The 21,236-nt window shown below is 36.2% G+C and overlaps 1 protein-coding gene across 1 annotated transcript in view; it reads left to right on the top strand.

The window, feature by feature from the left end:
* Positions 1–21,236, top strand: part of LOC106708097 (serine/threonine-protein kinase MARK2) — a 70,860-nt gene that overhangs the window by 10,277 nt on the left and 39,347 nt on the right. Inside the window, exon 2 of the mRNA XM_045684741.1 lies at positions 18,424–19,327. Coding sequence (XP_045540697.1) covers positions 18,530–19,327 — 798 coding nt within the window. The 5' untranslated portion in view covers positions 18,424–18,529. The remainder of the gene's footprint in view (positions 1–18,423; positions 19,328–21,236) is intronic.

Raw genomic sequence — 21,236 nt, 5'->3', positions numbered from 1 at the left:
ATATATTATATATATAGATTATAGTTATAACCTTAAAATGTGAAATGTCTATGTGCCGTACACGACGGGTTCGGGTCCCGCGGCACAACCTGCCTTAGACTACGTATCACAAGGCCTGGCGTAAATATGGTAAATATATGAACTGGCACTCACCTACTCGATGTCCCGTTCACCGCCTGCAGGTGCCTGGTCACTCTGTCGGTGTCAGTCGAGTCAAAAAAGTCACAGTCATACAGTCTAAAGGCGCCAGCAATGCTGCACTCCTGATGCACCCGATGCACCGCTTCCCGTAAGCGCCCTATAGACGCGTCCTTTACCGAACCGAACGCGGAACCGTAAACTTAGCGACCCTGTACGCTAAATAATAGACACGTCCGATGAGCTATCCAACTGCCGACCACTTTTTATGCTGACTCGCTGCGCTCCTGTCGACTCACTCCTTCCCCCCACAAGCCCCCCGCAGGCCCTGCGCCCGTCCGTAGCGGAGAGGGATTTCCAACTACCCGCTTGTGCGGGAGAAAAAAAATGAGTCGACCTACCAACATAAAACCCGTATTGGTCAACCGCGAAATTCAAACAATGACGAGCTATAGTACATCTGTACCGAACAGTCCCCCGCCCCAGCCAGACGATATCTGGCTGCGTCTAAAACCGTAATTCGAAACCCAAAATTAAACGAGCTGGGGGAGAGTTGCCACTGCTCGCTTTACCACCAAGTGGCCTAATAAAATCTATGTGACCATCCAATTCGCTTTACCTGTTCCGCGAATAAATCCGTAATCCGTACCCGGTCGATCCGCGACCGTAAATGTTCCACCGACCGTATTTAAACAATGCATCCCTATGAACCCGAGTCCAAAACCGCGCGCGTGGTTACCTGTTTACTCCGAAGAGAACCGACGCGAACCTGAGCGGTGGACAGTGAAACCGTACTAAGCGATGAGATGCATTGCGATGGAGAAGTGGAACGAATTATCGTTCCTGTGAAGATTTATTTATATGTGGTGTGGAGGAAGGGCGATCCTGGTCACTTATCACCTGATGATCCGATCGACACGGTCGGCGACGCTCCAACCGAGGCCAGTCCAAGAAGTGGAGTGGCGAGCGAGCGCCGGCCGCACCAGGCTCCTTTGCCGCAGCTTGAGGGGCGCTACAAGAATCACGCAGCCCCCCGCCCGTGCTCACTGGTGAACCCTGAACACGTTGCCGTTCGTGGTGTGCCCTAAGCCGTGGTGGAGACCTAACATCACGGCGACCTGATGTCCGCTGCATAGCTCCAGACCACTGTTCCTCCGTATTTTTATTATGAACAGGGGAAGTTACATGCCCCTGAGTGGTTGGCGAGTGCGAGCCGTTGCGGTTCCCACACAGCAGGAGATGATGCCTACCTCCACACTGACCGCACGCACGAGTGGACTGGCAGTGCGAGACAAGGTGGTTCCCCAAGCAGCAATAACACCAAAACCGTTGGCGAGCAATACCGCGCCGAGCTTGCCAACGTAGTTCCCGGAACTTGGGGCAACCCGTAACACCGTGTCCTGTATCCCGACAATAACTGCAGTGAATATCCTGTGCCTGCCGTACAGCTGCGTTAAACATCCGTGGCCTATTACGCGCCCAAACCGATGGACGGTGTTCGTTACCCGCGGGCCTCGCTCTAGGAGCAACTACGGGAGGCCCCGAAGGGGGAGGGGGGACATTCTCCGATCGACGACACTCATCCTCCAGGAATAAAATTAGGTTGTCAAAGCTGGGAAGATGAGTGGCGGAGTCCCCGCCGTATTGCAGTTCAAATCTATGTTGTAAATCGTAAGGTAATTTGGAAAGAATTATGTGTAATAATAAAAACGACCACGTGGACACAGGTAAATCCAAACCCTTGAGACCGTTGACCGCTATTAACAAAGGATTTAGAAGTCGCGTGCGCAACGACTGCGTAACCGAAATCCTAGGTAGGCCTAGAATAGCAGCAACGTGACTATCCGCTAATCGCCGAACATTCTGATACCTACGATTGAGTAAGTCCCGGGCGATATCATAATTACCGTCAACAAGACCTAAATGTTGGACAAGACCCTTGGCCTCTCCCGTTAACGACGCCAACAAATAGGCAAGCTTCTGAGCAGGGGTCAAATCCCTACGACTGTGAACAATGCTTTCAAATAAATTGTTAAAAGCAACCCACTGTTCCAAGTCACCGTTAAATTGTGGCAAATCGAGCAGCGGCAATCTACTCATGAGCGCTGATGACGCCTCCGACTCCGCAGTAACGCGCGCGTCAGCAGCGCTTGACCCCTTAAGGCAACCAACAGCCTGAATAATTTGATCAGCCAGGTCGTCGGCCTGATCAATGTCAGCATTAATCTTCGCCATGGCATCCGCTTCTAAACCTAACTCTAGAATGCCACGGTACGCCGCATATAGATCCGCCATTTGATCGTCTAGAACCTGATATCTAGCCATAAGGGCTTGCGCACGGTCCGGCCTAGAAATATTCAAAACCGCTGAACCGAGCCATCTCAGCACACCTGTTATCCTAGCGGTATATTTGCCGGCCATGATTAATAAAATGAAATTTCAAAAAAATAAAAAATAAAAAGGACGGTAGAAAATTATCGACGCTTCTAGAAACCGCTTAATACAAATGGTCGTTAAAGAAAAAAAAATCTAAATGGTGGGTAGATAATTCTCGCCTTAACCAAATGTATGAAACCCGTTACAAAGAATTACCTAATAAAAAAAAAACAAAACAAAAAAAAACAACCGTAATGAAAACCGACCAACTTAAATTATCGACGGTAACATAAAAACTACCAAACGAAAAAAAATACTAAATTAAATTATTAACCGTAATATAAAAAAAAAACAAATTAAAAAATCACCAAATTATATTATGCACCGTAACATAAACTACAAAAAAAACCGTTACGTAAAAAAGCCCTAATTTAAATATGCTAGAAAAAACCGATTGAAATTACTAAATCAAAATATAAAAGTATAAGAAATCAATAAACGGAACCCTAATGGCCGATTAATATTACGTAGCAATCGTACAATAAAGAATTTAACGTAAACGACTCGATTAAAAACCTAATATTGTACGACGTAATATGTTATAATATTCTGTATTCCGTTGTATTCCGTTGTATTCCGTTATATTCCGCGCGAGAAGGAAGTTACAATATTTCGCCAAGCAATGCAAATACGTACCCGAAAAACACGTAACCCGAATATAACCACGCGGTTATAACCTACGTGTTAACCTAACCACGCTCTGCTACCATCGAATTGTGCCGTACACGACGGGTTCGGGTCCCGCGGCACAACCTGCCTTAGACTACGTATCGCAATGGTTGGCGTAAATATTGAAAATATATGAACTGGCACTCACCCACTCGATGCCCCGTTCACCGCCTGCAGGTGCCTGGTCACTCTGTCGGTGTCAGTCGAGTCAAGTAAGTCACTGTCATACAGTCTAAAGGCGCCAGCAATGCTGCACTCCTGATGCACCCGATGCACCGCTTCCCGTAAGCGCCCTATAGACGCGTCCTTATCCGAACCGAACGCGGAACCGTAAACTTAGCGACCCTGTACGCTAAATAATAGACACGTCCGATGAGCTATCCAACTGCCGACCACTTCTTATGCTGACTCGATGCGCTCTGTCGACTCACTCCTTCCCCGCACAAGCCCCCCGCAGGCCCCGCGCCCGTCCGTATCGGAGAGGGATTTCCAACTACCCGCTTGTGCGGGAGAATAAAAATGAGTCGACCTACCTTCTCTAACAATTAAAACCGCCAAATTCAAAAGTAGCGAACTACAGTGCAACTGTACCGAACAGTCTACCTATCTTAAGCATATATTTTTTTGATATTGAGTGAGGTTAAAACACCTATGTCTAATTTGCTGTCGCTGCTTCTCAAATACATGGAGGGATCACAATATATTTTATAGGTACTTACTAATGTAACTTAATATATATAGATGTTTCTGTGTTTTTTTTACACGTGGAATATTTGTACAATACACATAAATTGTAGACAATTAGATTCAATAAGTGATTACGTAAATATTTAATTAATTGATGACTAATTCTAGGTTAAAGAGGTGGGCATTGCATGCTCTTCAACTGACTTGTTTCAACATGAATACAAACTATTGTCTATCAATTTAATCTTGTGCACACACTTTGTCCGAGTTGGTCATAAATGTATGTACAAAAGGCGTTGCTGGCATTGTTTTTTATCTTTTAAAGTGGATTTCCACTGCCGAAATATCGTAGAACATTTTTAATATTACTATTGTTTAAACTTTCGTGAGACATAATAATTAATTAATTAATACGGCTTAACTCATGTAAGATCTTCCGGTGACGGCACCGACTAGTTTCGGTCCGTCGGGGTTTCGAATCTAGTCAGTTCTTAATCAATTTATTACCATTGTTATGTCTGTAAAAAGTAAGAGAGGGATGATATTGTTGTTACACATTGCTGCGATAGTGGAGATTTATCGTTAGTAATAAGTTTAGGCAGTGGATGTCCACGGTTACTAAACTTGTTAGCATTTTTTTGTGATATTAATGTAAGAATCAGCTTTTGGCCTCGTATCTTTATTGTGGTTTCTCTTAGGTCATTGAACTGTTGTCATGGTGAATAGGCAGGATGTGTGGTTTGCGAAAGTAGAGGTTAGGGTAGGGCGGGGCAAAAAGGTCCAATTTCACTTCTACCAATTATATTATGAAAACCAAACCTACTACATCAAAATAAACAACACATATGAAACAAACAATTATCGAACTATGTTTGGCTCAATTCTTGGTTGATTCATCATTATAGAAATATATCTTTTTACTGTTTTTCTAGACATTGTCATCTGTCTCTTTTTGCCCCATAGTAGGGGTAAAAAGGGACAGCGAGGAGGCAAAAAGGTCCAATATTTCATTCTTAATTTTAAAGGGTTTCATGAAATTATAACTCCAAATGATTTAATGGAAATCAAAAGTATATTTGGTTTTCAAAAAACAAATACGGTTATCATTATTATAGAAAAAAAAATATTCTCTTCGTTGAAGTATAACTAAATTTAATTCAGTCTTAATCAAATAACAATATGTTTTTTGGAAAAATATAGTTTTATAACCAATTTATAACTATCTTAACACTTTAATTAATAATCAGTCTCAGTTGAGGAACAAAATTAAACAAATCAGGACTTAAAATTTTACAATATTAAACATTAATGTCTCTTCTAAAACAAAAACAATTGAAATAAACATTAAATAAAAAAAAATCTTCTAACTTATTATAAGAAATATTTCTGTTTTATCCTAATCAGTATCATCATTTTCTGAATCACAATTATTACATACAAAGTAAACACAACCTCTGTTTGCAATACATTTTTCATGGGCCCAGTTTTTGCAAAGATTGCATTGTATCCAACCTTCGCCTGGAACGCTGTCACTGTAGTTTTCGCAGCAAATCAACCAAAAGTATTCGTCATCAGAGCTGGATTGACTATTATACTCTAGTAAAATTGATTTTTTAACTTTCTCTTTTTTATTTACTTCCTGTTTCTTCTTGTTTACACCTTTGGTCTTTTTGTTATTTGCAATTTCTTGTTCTTTTCGAAGATTTTCCTTTTCCGGTGTATCTGTTAAAATAGCAGTTTTGCGTTTGACGTTTTTTTTTATGTTTAATTTTCGTGGACCAGCTTTTGGTAGCGGACGTACGACTTCGGGTGAGAAAACTTCTTGAGGATTGACCATTGTATCACCAGTGTCAATCTGAGAAGCTGACGATGTCGATGGTTGTGGCTCATTTGTTTCATTTCCCAAGGGACGATCCGTGACATGTGGGGTAAAAAGGACCAACTGGACCTTTTTACCCCAATCACGTGTGAGTATTTATAGAAGTTATACAAAAAAAACCACTCAGGCTAACGTAAAAATGACAATACAATTTAAAAAACAATTAAATAACGTATACTTAAAAACTATATTCGGGGATCGTAGCCTTAAAAACAGTCCTTGAAACCAAAAATATTAACAACGAAAAAAATTACTTACGTTAAATTTTGAACACACGACCCTGTATCTCCCACAAGCAACGTCGCACGATTGTAGGCGATTGTGCGTTACTCCCCCCGCGCCCGCTTCTTTACACTCGTATCATTTGCAATAACGAGTCGTCACTTGTTTTTGAGATATTTGTGGTGGACCTTTTTACCCGCGGACCTTTAAGCCCCGCCCTACCCTACCTACAAATTGGTGATTTATATTGCTGTAGTGGCAACAAGTTTATATTATTCAAAGAGTGTTTATGTCATACTAGCTTTTACCCGCGACTCCGTCCGCGCGGAATAAAAAAAAGAAAACGGGGTAAAAATTACCCTATGTCCGTTTCCTGGTTCTAAGCTACCTGCCCACCAATTTTCAGTCAAATCGATTCAGCCGTTCTTGAGTTATAAATAGTGTAACTAACACGACTTTCTTTTATATATATAGATATGCGTTGGTTGAAAAGGCAAATAGCATACGATGATTTTTAAAGGCAAACACGACGCCTTATTTACTGAATATAAAATGAAAAGCAAACAAAATGTCACTTTTGAAAATTGTAGATTTTTTTAAAATCTACATATTATAATTATTCGATATGCAACTTTTTCGAAACAAGTTTTTGACTGAGATTACTTAGAGAACGGTCAATCGTTTCGTAAATGCCGGTTCATATGAGTCACGTGTTGTAATTTCACACACGGGCAGAACATTGAGACAGTGCAGTAGAATAGTACTGCCATTGGTTAAACATTCACTATCAAAAGAGATCTGTACTGTCTCGTCGCGTGTGTTAACACTGCTCTGTGCTACTGAACTATCTCACTGTTCTCCGTGTGAAATGAGAATTACGTAGGTAGAACTCGCGGCCGGTGTAGGCTGAAGCCTTTATATGCAGGAAATATGCTGTATGAGGAAATAAAGGTGAGGTTAATTGTGAAATCTGCTTTATTGTCTCATTCAGTTTTGTTCAATTTAAATACGCCAGTTTTTTTTTTTATTTATTGTGTACCTTCTGACAATTTTTAGAAGATTGACATTTCAGTCTTCAAATTTGTTCAAGCCGTTTAGACTATTTGTGGCCACAATGAACGGAATTACCTATCTGTCAATCTAAGTTTTAGACAAGGTGTGTTCGTCTCGAAGGGGGAACTGCCGCGCCCACAGACAAGAATCAACCGTTGCATATCCGAGGTTATTACATAATTACATTTAGTTTGATTGGCAGCTAAGCGATGTTGTATATGTAAACTATATTTAACTTATGAAGGCCAACCAATTTGGTTTTAAAAGCGGCTCGTACTAGTCAATAGTCCATGGCCGATATGTATTCAAGGTCACACTGTCATTTGCATAAACAATCCCATACAGTATACCGTCAACAAAAGATTGTGATGTCGTTTTTGGTATTTAGGAAAGTTATTTTGATATGTCTGCCAAACTTGGTTGTGAAATGGTCATTAAACTACTTAGTATTGGTATGGTTTGAGAATCACAGATTTTTTATTTTTTTATTTTAAAAATTCACATCTACAGACGCTTGGTCCGCTGCACAGGTTTTAGTTATCTTTTTTTTTTTTATTAATATTAACCCTGCGCTACATTGTTTGTTCCTGCTTAATACATCACAGATTTAACTTATGTATAGTATGCGATATTGTTCTCATGTAAGTGACTTAAAACTTAACGTTAACTTATGAGTTTTGATTGCAAAATAAAACAATATTTTTAGTACTTATAATTAAATATTCTGTTTTAAAAGTGAGTGCTATATAATCAGTATTTTTTGTATTTTAATGTATGTTTTCGTTTGTATGGTTTTTTTTTTTTCTAAAACACGGAAGTTACTTTTACTTGTATTGTAAATCGAATGGTAAATTATAGTCTATGATAGTAATCAGATATGCTCTGTATAGTAAAGTATAACAACCGTCTGACCTACAGACATACAACATTTATTAGTATGAAACGTTCTGTGCAAGATGAGTACTGTTTTACTTTATGTTGTGCTAGTACTTTATCTATTTAATCTTTAAATCTATATATATAAAAGAAAGTCGTGTTAGTTACACTATTTATAACTCGAGACGGCTGAATCGATTTGACTGAAAATTGATGGGCAGGTAGCTTAGAACCAGGAAACGGACATAGGATAATTTTTACCCCGTTTTTTATTTTTTATTCCGCGCGGACGGAGTCGCGGGTAAAAGCTAGTATCTAATAAATCAACTTCGATTTATAATTGTCATTTTTAACTGCAGAAATACTTTTTCAAAACCAAGTTGTCGCTTGAAGTCTTTTTGACTATTAGAGATCATCATGGAGTTGATAATTATATATAAAATATATACGTTCGTAGAATATTACCGTTGGCAAGTAGGGTAAATACCATCTCGATGGCTGGCAATCCACAACCGTGCGGTTGTCGCGAAGTTTTCTACCTCGCACAGCCGCGTTGTGGAATGGTCTGTTCTCGGCAGTATTTCCAAACCGCTACGACTTATGGTCCTTCAAGAAGCGAGCGTATCATCATCTCAAAGGCCGGCAATGCATCGGCGGTTCCTCTGGTATTGCAGATGGAGATGGACCCGATTGTCCCCTTCTCTCATAAAAAAATGAAAAAAATTCGTACTTGCGGATAAAATTACCCTTCTGAGTATTTTTATTAAAAATGTTATCTCTGTTTAAAATGAACAATCACTACATCACTAGTTGCAATTTTTCGACAGAATTAATCCGCTCTCTTCTGTGATATACCGTTAAGACTACAGTTATTGTTGCCACAATACGAGCTCTGACGAAGATAGTGTACTCAATGAATTGTATTTTATAAACATATATTACTTTAGCGACTATACGAAAAGGATGGCCAACCCTTACGTTAAAATGTAATTTTTAATGAGGTCGTAGACGTGGCATCAAATAATTTCCAATTTGGATTTCGTAGCACATAGAGATCACACGAGTTCTTTCTTCATAAACACCTTTTTCATACTTTTTTTTTTTGAATGAATTTTGTGATCGGTTACCTGCCAAAAATGTTGTGTCGCGTGCCAATAGTTCGTCATCCGAGTACTAGAACTTCAGTAGGTTCTGGATAAATAATGAAGGGTACATCTGTAAGACTGCGTGAAAGGTGATATTATTAAGAGGGGTGTGACAACTGAAATTATGATTGATCTGAGGGTCTATCACGAATATTTGATATGCGTTTTCGTAATGTAATCGAGGTAATATGTCAAAATTTGTATGATATTGGTCATTGTTTTACACCCGATACAATTATATTGAGTGGAGTAAGGACTGGGAGATGATGCATAAATATTTTTATTAATATTGGATTCCACTGTTTAGTTTTCTGTTCTATTAGGTGTTGTTAACAGTCACATATTATTTAATATGGCGGCCAAATGTTGACGTTTTATGGCTTGCTTATTCAAATTAATGACGTAATTAATTAGCTACATACATAGCTTACAAAGTATTATTATTCACATTTTTATCTACAAGGTGGCACCCGTATTGTAAGTCAGTGACCGGTGTAATGTTTATTTAATACGTTATAAAGGTATAAAGCCCTTTTTACACTGAGCGAATAGCCGCTTGAACGGCTCGCGACTGATATTCTATCTGTGATACATGTAACTGACCGATTGTGAATTCTTTCTATTTGTAAAATGCCTAAGGAAAATAGTAAAGAGTCGCCATATTGCACATTGATCGAATTAAATCATGCAGTTATGTATTTACATTTTCTGATTTTACAAATCATTTGTGGCCGGTGACACGTGTATTAACAAAGTAGTAGTTACTGGCAATCAAAGTGACATGGATTAGTGGAAATGAGGTTTAAAGTAGCAAGTTTGCCGGCGTGTGAGACCGGTCGGTAGAGAGATCGTCTTACAAGAGCTTTCTTTTTATGGTGGCGTCGCTACATCGCATGACCAACGCCGAAAATGGCGAATCAAGTTCTTTTTGTTCAATGCGTCGTAAGCCGGTAATACGTAGTGAATGGAGTCTATTTTACTGTCCGTATCTAAGATATAGTAATACTCTTAGGCGAATTTCCTTTTCATTAAATTTAAAAATAAAGATACAATGAAAATGGTATTTATTTTAGTTATGTTATTTGATGAGAAATATAAATGTTGGTTTCTATACTAATTAAAGGCTCTAGATTACCATTGGAGAGCGTATATATTTCTTAAAGGCCGACAACGCATCTGCAGTTCTAGTGTTGCGGATGTTCATGGGCGTCGATGATCACTTTGGTGTTCCCGCAGCTCGTTTGCCCCCTTCTCTTATATAAAAAAAATATTCAGAAATGTTTTATAATATTTATGGATATGGTGTTTGTAAGCTTCACGGTAAAAAAAAGAAAATTACAGTTAATTTGTAAATTACTCAAGACTTGATGTATTTAAATAAAATAAAAAAATGAATCTATACCAAATGTTGAAATTGAGTGCATACAACCTCGCTCGATCACTGGACCGTTATCATCCGTATTGTTTCAAAACTGTGTATATCTTATTCCACTGACATAGATAATGATGAAAGAGATGGAATGACTCATACGTTTCACCTTGACTTGCGAACAAAATCAACAGCAATTATTAATATAAGGAAAATTTGTATTAAAAATATTGAGTGTTGGAGCCTGGACAAGAACTATATCTATATATATAAAAGAAAGTTGTGTTAGTTACACCATTTATAACTCAAGAACGGCTGAATCGATTTGACAGCAAATTGGTGGGCAGGTAGCTTAGAACCAGGAAAAGGACATAGGATAAGTTTTACCCCGTTTTCTATTTTTTTTTTTATTCCGCGCGGACGGAGTCGCGGGTAATAGCTAGTTTTTAATATATGGAGGTTGCCAAATTGCTATATTATAGCTAAAATAGCGAAGTGACGTTGTTAATAGATATCAATACTTCTGTATTAAAATAATGTGGAAAAATATATTTTTGTATGTAATGAATAAACTCAAAAACTACTGGACCGATTTAAAAAATTCTTTTGCTATTAGAAAGCTACATTTATACTGAATAACATAGGCTATAATATAGCTGCTATATCATTACTAGATTTTTTTAATTGTCCGCGAACTAAGTCGAGAGCAAAAACTAGTTAACAGACGCGTGGTAATAGACGGAAAAGATGTGCAGAAAAAGGATATATATGCGTTTTTTAATAGAAGAATAGGGATCATTTTATTTTACTAATGATATTAACAACAAGCTTTTACACGCGACTCCGTCCGCGCGGAATAAAAAATAGAAAACGGGGTAAAAATTATCCTATGTCCGTTTCCTGGTTCTAAGTTACCTGCCCACCAATTTTCAGTCAAATCAATTCAGCCGTTCTTGAGTTATAAATAGTGTAACTAACACGACTTTCTTTTATATATATAGATAAGATATTATATTGACAGTTAATATTCAGTTGGTACATCTTGATCCACTTGAACAAGTAAACGAAAGTATGTTAGACCAGAGAACCACGAGACAAGTATTATTCAAGTTCATTAATTCTCTGCATAGTAAGAACCCACGCTTTGGTGAAAGTTTTGTACCGATATGATTTTGGATTTAGGCATGTTGCTATGCGCAAGTGAAAAAGACAAGAATCTGTTACTTGTTTATAACGTAAGCCTTTAAGAATCTGTTTCTACTTAGATGTATTAATCTAACTTCTTACTAATATTATAAATGCGTATGTTTAGATGGATGGACGGCTGTAAGGATCTTGATAACATAGGACACTTGTTAAGTACAAGACATAGGCTACTTATTAAGTTATTTTTTAATTCCGCGCGGACGGAGTCACGGGCGACAGCTAGTATGATATAAATGTGATGTATATTGTTTTTGTATGTACGTAAACGAATTATTTAACGTTAAATAATTGTACTCTTATTTTATTATAAACTAGCTTTTACCCGCGACTCCGTCCGCGCGGAATAAATAAAATGCACACAAGATAAAAAAGTTCCTATGTCCGTTTCCTGGTTCTAAGCTACCTGCCCACCAATTTTCAGTCAAATCGATTCAGCCGTTCTTGAGTTATAAATAGTGTAACTAACACAACTTTCTTTTATAAATATAGATTTATTGTGTGATTTGACAAAACTTTAAATTCAATCTTTCGCATTAAGTCATGACCGGTGTTTTGTTTTTACTTTGATGTGTTACAATCTATGCTATTATATTTCATTATATCGAAGATTTCTTATTAAAGTATGACTCAGTGGAGTAAATGATATATCTATGAAATACCGTCATTTTGTATTTGGTTGGTTGAGGTTTTTGTGTTAAAATTCTAACTTTAATGCAACTTTCTTTGTCAGAAGTATTTAGAGTAATGTAACCCATTAATCCAATTATTTTGATGACTTATTAGTGTACTTTGATGGTAACTAAGGGAAACATTTAGCCTAGATTTAATATGAAAATTATACACCAAGGCACCTGTCCTTTTTGAATTATAAATTATTTATGAGTGTTATTAATTTTATTCTTTGTTTTACAAGTTTATTGTTTTAATCCGTTAAGTAATTTAAAATTAAAATGTGTAGCGATTGCACTTGAAGTGTATAGAAAGAGATAGCAAGATAAAATACTGGTTTAGAGTGAGATAGTTGTGTTCAGTATGAATCATGGCCGACTCGTGAGGTTTTTTTTGTTGTATAATTTAAGCGGGAAACCGTTCCAATATTGTAGGTTATTAAAATTATACAATGAATATTCTGAATACGTTAATAAATAATAAGTAGGTGACCTATTATTAAGGTTATTGCTTTTTTTTCACGATCCTGACAATCCTATTTCGCTATTTAGAATTCAAGTTAATAAAATGCGAAAGTTTAGATGAATTGTGTATGGATGTTACAACGTAATTACATAACTGATCAGAATTGATCTGGATACAATTTGGAATATAGATTACAGTTTGAAATACTACATTGCTTTCTTAGTTTTTTTTTCTAATACCATGAAGGCTAGTTCGTACGAACATATTTTGTACTTGGTGATGATGATGGTAGATTGTGATGAAGTTACCATATGGTTACTGGTCCAATAATCCATCGTAGAATCGAAGTAATATTGCTGAATTTAAAACGTACAAACATGATTTTCTTGTCTTTTTGTTTAAGTAAAAAATTTAATATGACAGGTGCATCGTATCACAAAAGGGGCAATGGATGTTCGCGAATCCAGCGTTTAATTTAAGGTTTTTTTTTACCAGAGCATCCCCCCACTTCACCTTGCTACCTCAGACTCGTTTCTCATGTACGGAGTCCAAGCGACCGCCCGAGACGAGATTTTTTTTGTGGCTTAAAAATAAACGACCAACGAAAACCAGGTTCGTATACCCCGTCTGGGAAAAAGTATGCGGTACTTTAGGGTTACCACAATTATAATTGTAATATTTTTGTTACTTTTATAATTTCATTGCAGTAACAGTTGAATATTTTAGATGATTGAAAAACATATGATGGGTGTCACTTCATTAAAATTATTACTCTTGGTGTGTTCTCTTGGTATTTTTGGTCGTTGTCGTCAAAGTAATTATTTATTTTAATCGTCGAAGTAAACGAGTGAGAGAAGCTCAATCTATCAATCACTTATTTCTATATTCTATTAAGCTGAACTTAATTCTTTATTTACTTGATCATTCTTATATTATATACTAATGTTATCTATGTATAATGAGTATCTTTGAAATAGTTATTTCAGTGGCAACCCTAAGTACATTTTTTTGGACAAAATGGCCGCTTTAATTCTTCATTTAAACGTTCCCTAATTTGCGTAGCTTCTAAACGACGGCATTAATCACGCCTAGGGCTTAAATAGCCTTAATGTCTGATATTTTTACTAAAGTTTCAAGACTAATGAATTATGGACACGGTATTCGAATCGATAAAGAGTGCATAACTTATTTTTTTTTTAAGTTTGTACAATGGAAACTTACATTAAATCAACTAATAACTTCAAAAGTTTTTGAAGTAGCATAACGACTTATATCCAAAACTTCAATTGTATTACCAACCAGTTAGGTTGCATCACCTTTACAAACTAAACCGTCGTCTGGGTTACTATAACAAAGATTATGTTGACCGCAGAGTCGGCACTAAGCACAACATTGTGGTAACTTAAGCGTTTTGTATTTCATACAGTTAATTCAAGAGATGGAATAATAGTTGTTTTAAAGTTATTTATTATATTATTCTGCTGGTCCTTTAATGATCATTTTTGGCCTTGAATATAAATCAATAAGGATTTTTGTCTGAAGTTTTTCTTTTATTTATTCCGAAATCGTACTAATGTTTTAAAGAAGAAAGTTAAGATTTTGGCCTATATATCAATCGGAAAACAAATGGGAAAGACCCGATGGATGGATGGATGGATGGATGTTTGTTAGCAGGTAAAACAATAGTATAATAAAAATTATTAATTTTGTTAAATCTTAAGCAATTACGACTAACCTTAATAGTCAGAATTATTACAATGGTCCTGGTAAGATGGTGTGCTTTTTAAAGGAAAAGAAAAAAATATTTCTTATTCCATTTTTTCACAACTGTACCTTGGCAATCTGTTCCGTTGAATCATCAGCCGACCGAAACTGACTGACCTAGACATACTTGTTTTTTTTTTGTTGATAATATCAAAGTTATTAAACGAATTTACTATAATTACGATCGAAATATTGTTCTCTTTGTTTAATTTTTATAAACCACAGGATGTCTGATTTTTTGTTTAAATTGCTGTTGCATATCGTACTGAGTTTTTAACTTAAAAATATGTTAACAAATTATGTTTTGAGTAATGGGTTTTTATTGCCGGAAAACATTTACAAAAACATGTCAACCGTTCCAATCTGTTTGAAAACGTGCTTAGGCAGGACTAGTAAAGAATTATATAAGCAAGTTGGTTTACTGATAAATGTTACTTGTGAATAACTCTGAAGTGTTTGTCATTGTTCTCATTTACATTTAAAAAAAGATAGTAATATAAATTCGTTTTTTCGGCAGTGGAAACCCAGGGTTATAGGATAATGGACACGCGTCTAATTGAGACGATTACAATTGTCGGGGCGAAACGAGTTTTCCATCATCCATCTAAACATTCGCATTTATAATATTAGTAAGAAGTAAGATTTAGACTAATGGGCGATTGCTAGTACATTTTAAAATATCTGTTTTATAATAAACTAATGTAATATAAGAAGACATAAATATTAATTCTGCCATTTAACCACAATACAGTTGCATATTTGTGGTTGTCTGCATGTTATTAATTACAAAATAAATATAACACGTGATTACGCTTTGTAAATGACAAAATAAACAGAAGACAGGCGTGAAGTAATTTTAGTCCTCTTCCCACCCTTTCCTTATAAGAAAAGGGTGGGAAGGGAAGTTGGATTTGATGGAGGAAGAGATGCATAGAAAGGTTAAATATTCTCTTTTTGCGCGTCTCCTTCGTCGAATGAGGGTAGGCAACGCATCTGCAATTGCGGATGTCAATGGGCAGCGGTCGCTTCGCCATTTCGGCGAATTCATGTGGCCGCTTGCTCGCTTGCCACCTTGTAATATATAAAAAAGTAATATGAGCTTTTTACCATAAAAACTTAGACAGTGTTTCAAATACATTTTAGCTTAAACACACGTCAACCTTTTTATACAGCGCCCGGCGAGGATTTCTGACAGATCATGGTTGCTGAAACATTATAATGCGTAGGTTTGCGAAATGCGATCTTTAACAATAAATAATAAAGTAGTGTAGATTTTTATGGTGTAACATATCACCAAGTTGATGTCAATAATATCAATTAGCGGCAGTCAAAGGGTTACAACAGTATTTTTTGGAATAATACAGTATGTAATTAAACAAAATCTTGCCAAACTTGATGTATTTGTAAGGTTTTATTTATTTTTAGTGATCATATCTTCTCTGGCGTGTAAAATACTCTACTAAAATTTACTCAAAATCTGTCCAGTGATTAAAAAATGCGCTATGAGATCTTAAAGTAGGTACTGGACAAAGATACAGTCTTTGATTTTTTGAGTACAACAGAATATAACGCTGATCATTTGTTTTAACCATATACGAGAAACTAGTGTATTGTGTTGGGGGGGGAAGTGAGGTACAAGTGGGAGGGGTTGTGTCGTTGTACCGAACTCGTGAGTCATTGCGTGTTTCATTCGCCATCTGTTGTGTTCGCGGATCAAGGTTCCGGCCACGTTTGAATTTACACCTGTATTTAATACATTGTCTGTCTTATCAATTTGTTTGAACATACAGGTTTATAGACAATGGAAATACACTTTGACAGTTTATTAGAAATGTTACGTGGCCGATAACTGACTCATTTACCCTCTTCACATTTCATTCAGTTAAAGTTTAGTAATTTTAGAACATCACTACTTAACTTCGAGTAGGATAATGGTCATGCGGTAGTTTATCTTACTTAGAATGTTTAGATGTATGGATGGATGGATGTTTGTTAGGACGTATCTCTGGAACCACCTAACGGATCTCGGTGAAAATAGGTATAGATTTAGAACATAATGTGGAAGAACACTTAGGCTACTATTTTTTTAATAATTTCACGCGGACGGAGTCGCATACAATAGCTTGTTTGTTATAAAATTACTTCTGTTTTTTTTAATAACTTTAGTTACCATTGATAACTAAAATTAAATAAGATTATACGGTTAATAGAACTAGGTACTACTAGTGTTCGTACATACTCCTTGTGATATGGTTTTTCTTTTTTATTAAACTAACTTTTACCCGCGACTCCGTCCGCGCGGACTAAAAAATAGAAAACGGGGTAAAAATTATCCTATATCCGTTTCGTGGTTCTAAGCTACCTGCCCACCAATTTTCAGTCAAATCGATTCAACCGTTCTTGAGTTATAAATAGTGTAACTAACACGACTTTTATATAGATTAATATACATTGAAGTCGTCTAATGTTTATGATGTTTTAATAATTTATCACATACATACGCTTTGTATATTTTCAACAACAATTAATTTTATTAAAATGGAGCAGACATTCTTGTTAGTTACTAATAATAATTAAGTACAATTTGAAAAAGGACAGATTGTCCTCCAAACATGATTAGAACGTAATAAAACTTTATCTATTGATCTAATCTGATGATTATAATGTAGATAGTAATACTAAATAATAAATAACAATATTTCTAGTTATTCAAATACGTTGATTGGTAGAATGCAAGAAGATATGTAGTTTTAAAACCTTATTTTGTGCTATTTCATATCATAGCCGATAAAAAAATTACGTAATTTGATTTAATACACTTAGATTCAAATTATATTTGATGGATACCTTATTTTATATCCATTGCTATATTGGATAGTGTTTGAAACATTTCTGCTTTACTCTTTATCGTGGCACTTGTTTAACACCATATAGTTGTCTCTGTTTCTTCAAAGATAACAAGAGAGATGGCAATATTTTACTACATTGGAAATATAAAACAAGATTTTTGTAATAATTTATCTATTGAAGTATAATTTGTGAAATGGGTTGTCTGTTGTACGTTTTGTGTTGTTTCGCTTTTATCGTGTCTGTCTATTTGATAATGTCTATGTTCATTTGGTTTGTGTCGTGTCTATTCCAGGTCTACGTGTCTTCTAGCTTTGTGTGCCGCTGATGGGTCTTGGTGAACGGTTATCGGTTATACCCAGCCTATAAACTAACTCGTATGTTTTGTCTCTTTCTTTCCAGATGGACTGGTGTCAGCTGTCTTCTTCGTACTGAATAAAGAAACTGTTTGATTGTTTTGGACTGTCGTATGTTAGGTTTTTGGTTAAAAGAACGAAATTTGTTGATGGGTTTTTAAAGTCATCTTTTGTCTTGTACGTATCCTTTATATCATTATCCATCCTCCTTGGATCTAGGTTTAGTATTGTAGACACAGTTTGTAAGTTGAAATCTGTATATATCTTAGGGTTCTTTTTATTAGATGGTTTAGTTGACTATTACTTCTTATAAATATGGCCTCTTTCTAAACTTAGTTAGCCTAGTGTTACATCAGTGATGTTTTATATAGTTTATCAATCGATTATCGCGTCGGTAACAAGGCTATCGCAAGAATCATTAGTCGTACTTGCGTCATTGTAATATTAGATTTGTTATTTCTTGACTGACGTCACAATTCTCGATTTCTTTGTAATCGATTTTTTATACTAGTTTTTCTTTCTTCTCTGTTTGAATTATTCAATGGTTTAGAATCAGTCTCAATCAAACCGATTTTAGGGATGGTTATATAAGGTTATTAAGGTACGGATGGACAATGCAAGTGTAATCTTTTAATTTCACAGATCCCGATCAATGTAATGGAACTATCATAAAAAAATCAGTGCTTAATTTAAAACATTATCGAATGGAAAACAGTTGTGTTAATTTAGATTATGCTCTCTAATTAAAATGGAGAGGAAATTAACTCGTGAAGACTTTATGCGTAAGAGTTTCCGTGCGCCTAGAGCGGCGCAGAGCCCCGAGACGCAGGGTAACGGACCTCAACCACCTCTCGTCTCCTTAGCCATGCTGGAACGCACCCCACAACCGTCCAGGGCCCAGTACGAGGTCACCGCATCAGGCATAGCGCCCAAACGTCTAGAAATAAACAGAACCCATCCAATACATCTCAAATCGTTCCAAACACCGGATCCCCCAGATGAAAACGGCCCGACACCGCCATCTGACGATGTACTACGCAAACTGGAACGACAAATCGGTGAAATGGAACGAGGTCTGGAACGAGCTCAGAATGGAAATGTGTCTGTAGATGAGAGAGTGAGATATGCGGAACATGAGAACTTACTACGTACAGGGGTGTCGTCAGTCGGCGGTGGGGGATATCTCCCAACGGATTCTGATACGGAACACGATACGGTACCGTTCAATAGGAACGAAACGACTCGCAGTAGCACAGGCGCGACAGCACCAGCAACTCGACCGGCCACTCGTCTGGCGAGGACGCATTCGGATACTCAACAGCACAATGTAGCAGCTACAGCTCGTTTGATGAGGAAGCTAGCTGACGGTGGGACAAAAGACGAGAAGAGTAAGGTGATATCTCGAAAGGCGATACAAGCGCGTATGGAACGCGTGAAAAATTCAGTGGTTGGTACGAAGCACGAACATCGTGTGCTCGCCGAACATAAAGCCGAGCCTCCGGCGCGTACACCAACATCGCCTGTCTCCCCCAGGTCTTCTGTACAGGTAAAATGATGATAATTTTACTTTATATGTGTTTGTAATCGTCTTATATACTGAAGAGTGTAATTACCAAGTTTATTTACTTGTATTTAGTTAGAAATAGTTCCGATTTTAATAGTTAACGTGAGTACCGAGATGTCATAGGTCGAATTAAAATCTGTAATGCCTACCAAATATAAATTACTGCCAAATGTATAGATGTTTGCATTATAATAAGTAATTTAGTTATTAATTATGTAGATACTTTATTATGTTTGTGAACTTATCGTTCATATTGAAGTGTCGGCGACAAAAATTGCAAGATAACTTATATCAAAAACATAAACAAGCTGAATTCGCACTTTGATATGTTAACTAAATAAAGAATTATATCAATTTACTAGAAGATGCTAACATTGAAAATCGTGTGAAATATTTAATTATTATGGTTTTGAGATATAAAATATGATCTTTGACGTATTTCTTTACATACTTATGTAGACGTGTGGGACTATAGACCTACAAATTCATTTGACCCGGTGCGTATTCGTGTAACTAACTTACAACTACTACAACTTGAAACTAGCTTATTAGCGTTTCTTGCCAATGTTAAAAAAGTGCCGCAAAATCTTTGTTGTACTTTAGCCAAATTGTCAAGTATTGTCTGTCACTTTAGTCATCAAATCTTTATAATTAAATTAGATCCATTTCCCGATTATCGAACTTAATTTTTGTAATTAAGTCTTCCATATTTTCTGATAGAACTAACGGAGATAATAATACTTCTATCACCGGACCAGATAATTTTGTCCCACTATAACAGAGTTCACAATGACAAACTTATATGTGACAACAAACATTGTTATGACAGCAAGAATATTGACACCTCAATCTACTGACCTCGTGTACCTCCGACCCAATCAGTTTGTGTTTGCACTGTACAATCATATGTTATTAACACGTTACTTATTTGTCGAACTAGTACCTACTTTTATCTGTACAAAATAATGATCTCTATATAACTGGACAGGTTATAAACCGTGATATTTTGTGCTTTATTGATTTTCGCCATTTTGTCGCTGACGGTTGCGTTTGTTAGCGGCGGTGAGGATTTGAACTTATTGTTTTTCGAATAGTGCTAGAATTAATTATAGTAGGAACGAATCAAAAGATATAATTTCTCAGTTATAACCTATCCATTTATAGAGATTAGTGGTAAAAAGTGAAATAGCGTAATGGCCGTCAAATATGAAATTTGACATTTTACAATTTACATAATAGAAATGAATTCGTTATGTAAAGGCATAGATTGATTATTTTAATTATACTAAAATTTGTCTTAAACATAAAGTGGTTTTAACTTAACTGTTTGTCTTTTTTTTACAGGTAAGAGCAATGAATATTCTGCAAAGTTAAAATAAACTCTAAAGGTAAGTGGGCAAAAGTTTGTTTAACGAAGTGTACCTGTCAAAACTTCACGGCCTTTGCAGTTTACGTTCAAGTCGACTTTTACTTATTTATAAGGTAAACTCGGTTTTGTAAATGAATTTTGAAATTATTTTGTATCGATTTTACTTTGTAAACGTATTGAAAGAGCGATTTAGTTTGTTTAGTTTAGATATTATTTGGAATGCAGTTGCTTGATTGGATTTGAAACTAAAGTATTTTGTTTAAATAGAGCAGTGGAAAATCAATTTACCTGTTTGTTATTGAGCTTGTTTCAAAATGCCAGAAGTTGAATAAAAAAGGTTACGAACACCGGCAGTCAACTGCGATAGATCTCTAATCTACTGTTTTTTTAACAAAACCTTGCGCGATGTACCAATTACAAACTTTGTAAAATTTTAAAACCGCTCAGTTCAGTAAACAATTTGGTAGTACTATTAATTTTATTAAATGGGAAATCGTCAAACTGACATTTATTCGTAGCTAG

The sequence above is a fragment of the Papilio machaon genome, chromosome 27 (assembly GCF_912999745.1).
Source record: "Papilio machaon chromosome 27, ilPapMach1.1, whole genome shotgun sequence".
NCBI classification, from domain to species: Eukaryota; Metazoa; Arthropoda; class Insecta; order Lepidoptera; family Papilionidae; genus Papilio; species Papilio machaon.
This window is presented reverse-complemented; position numbering and strand designations above follow the sequence as displayed.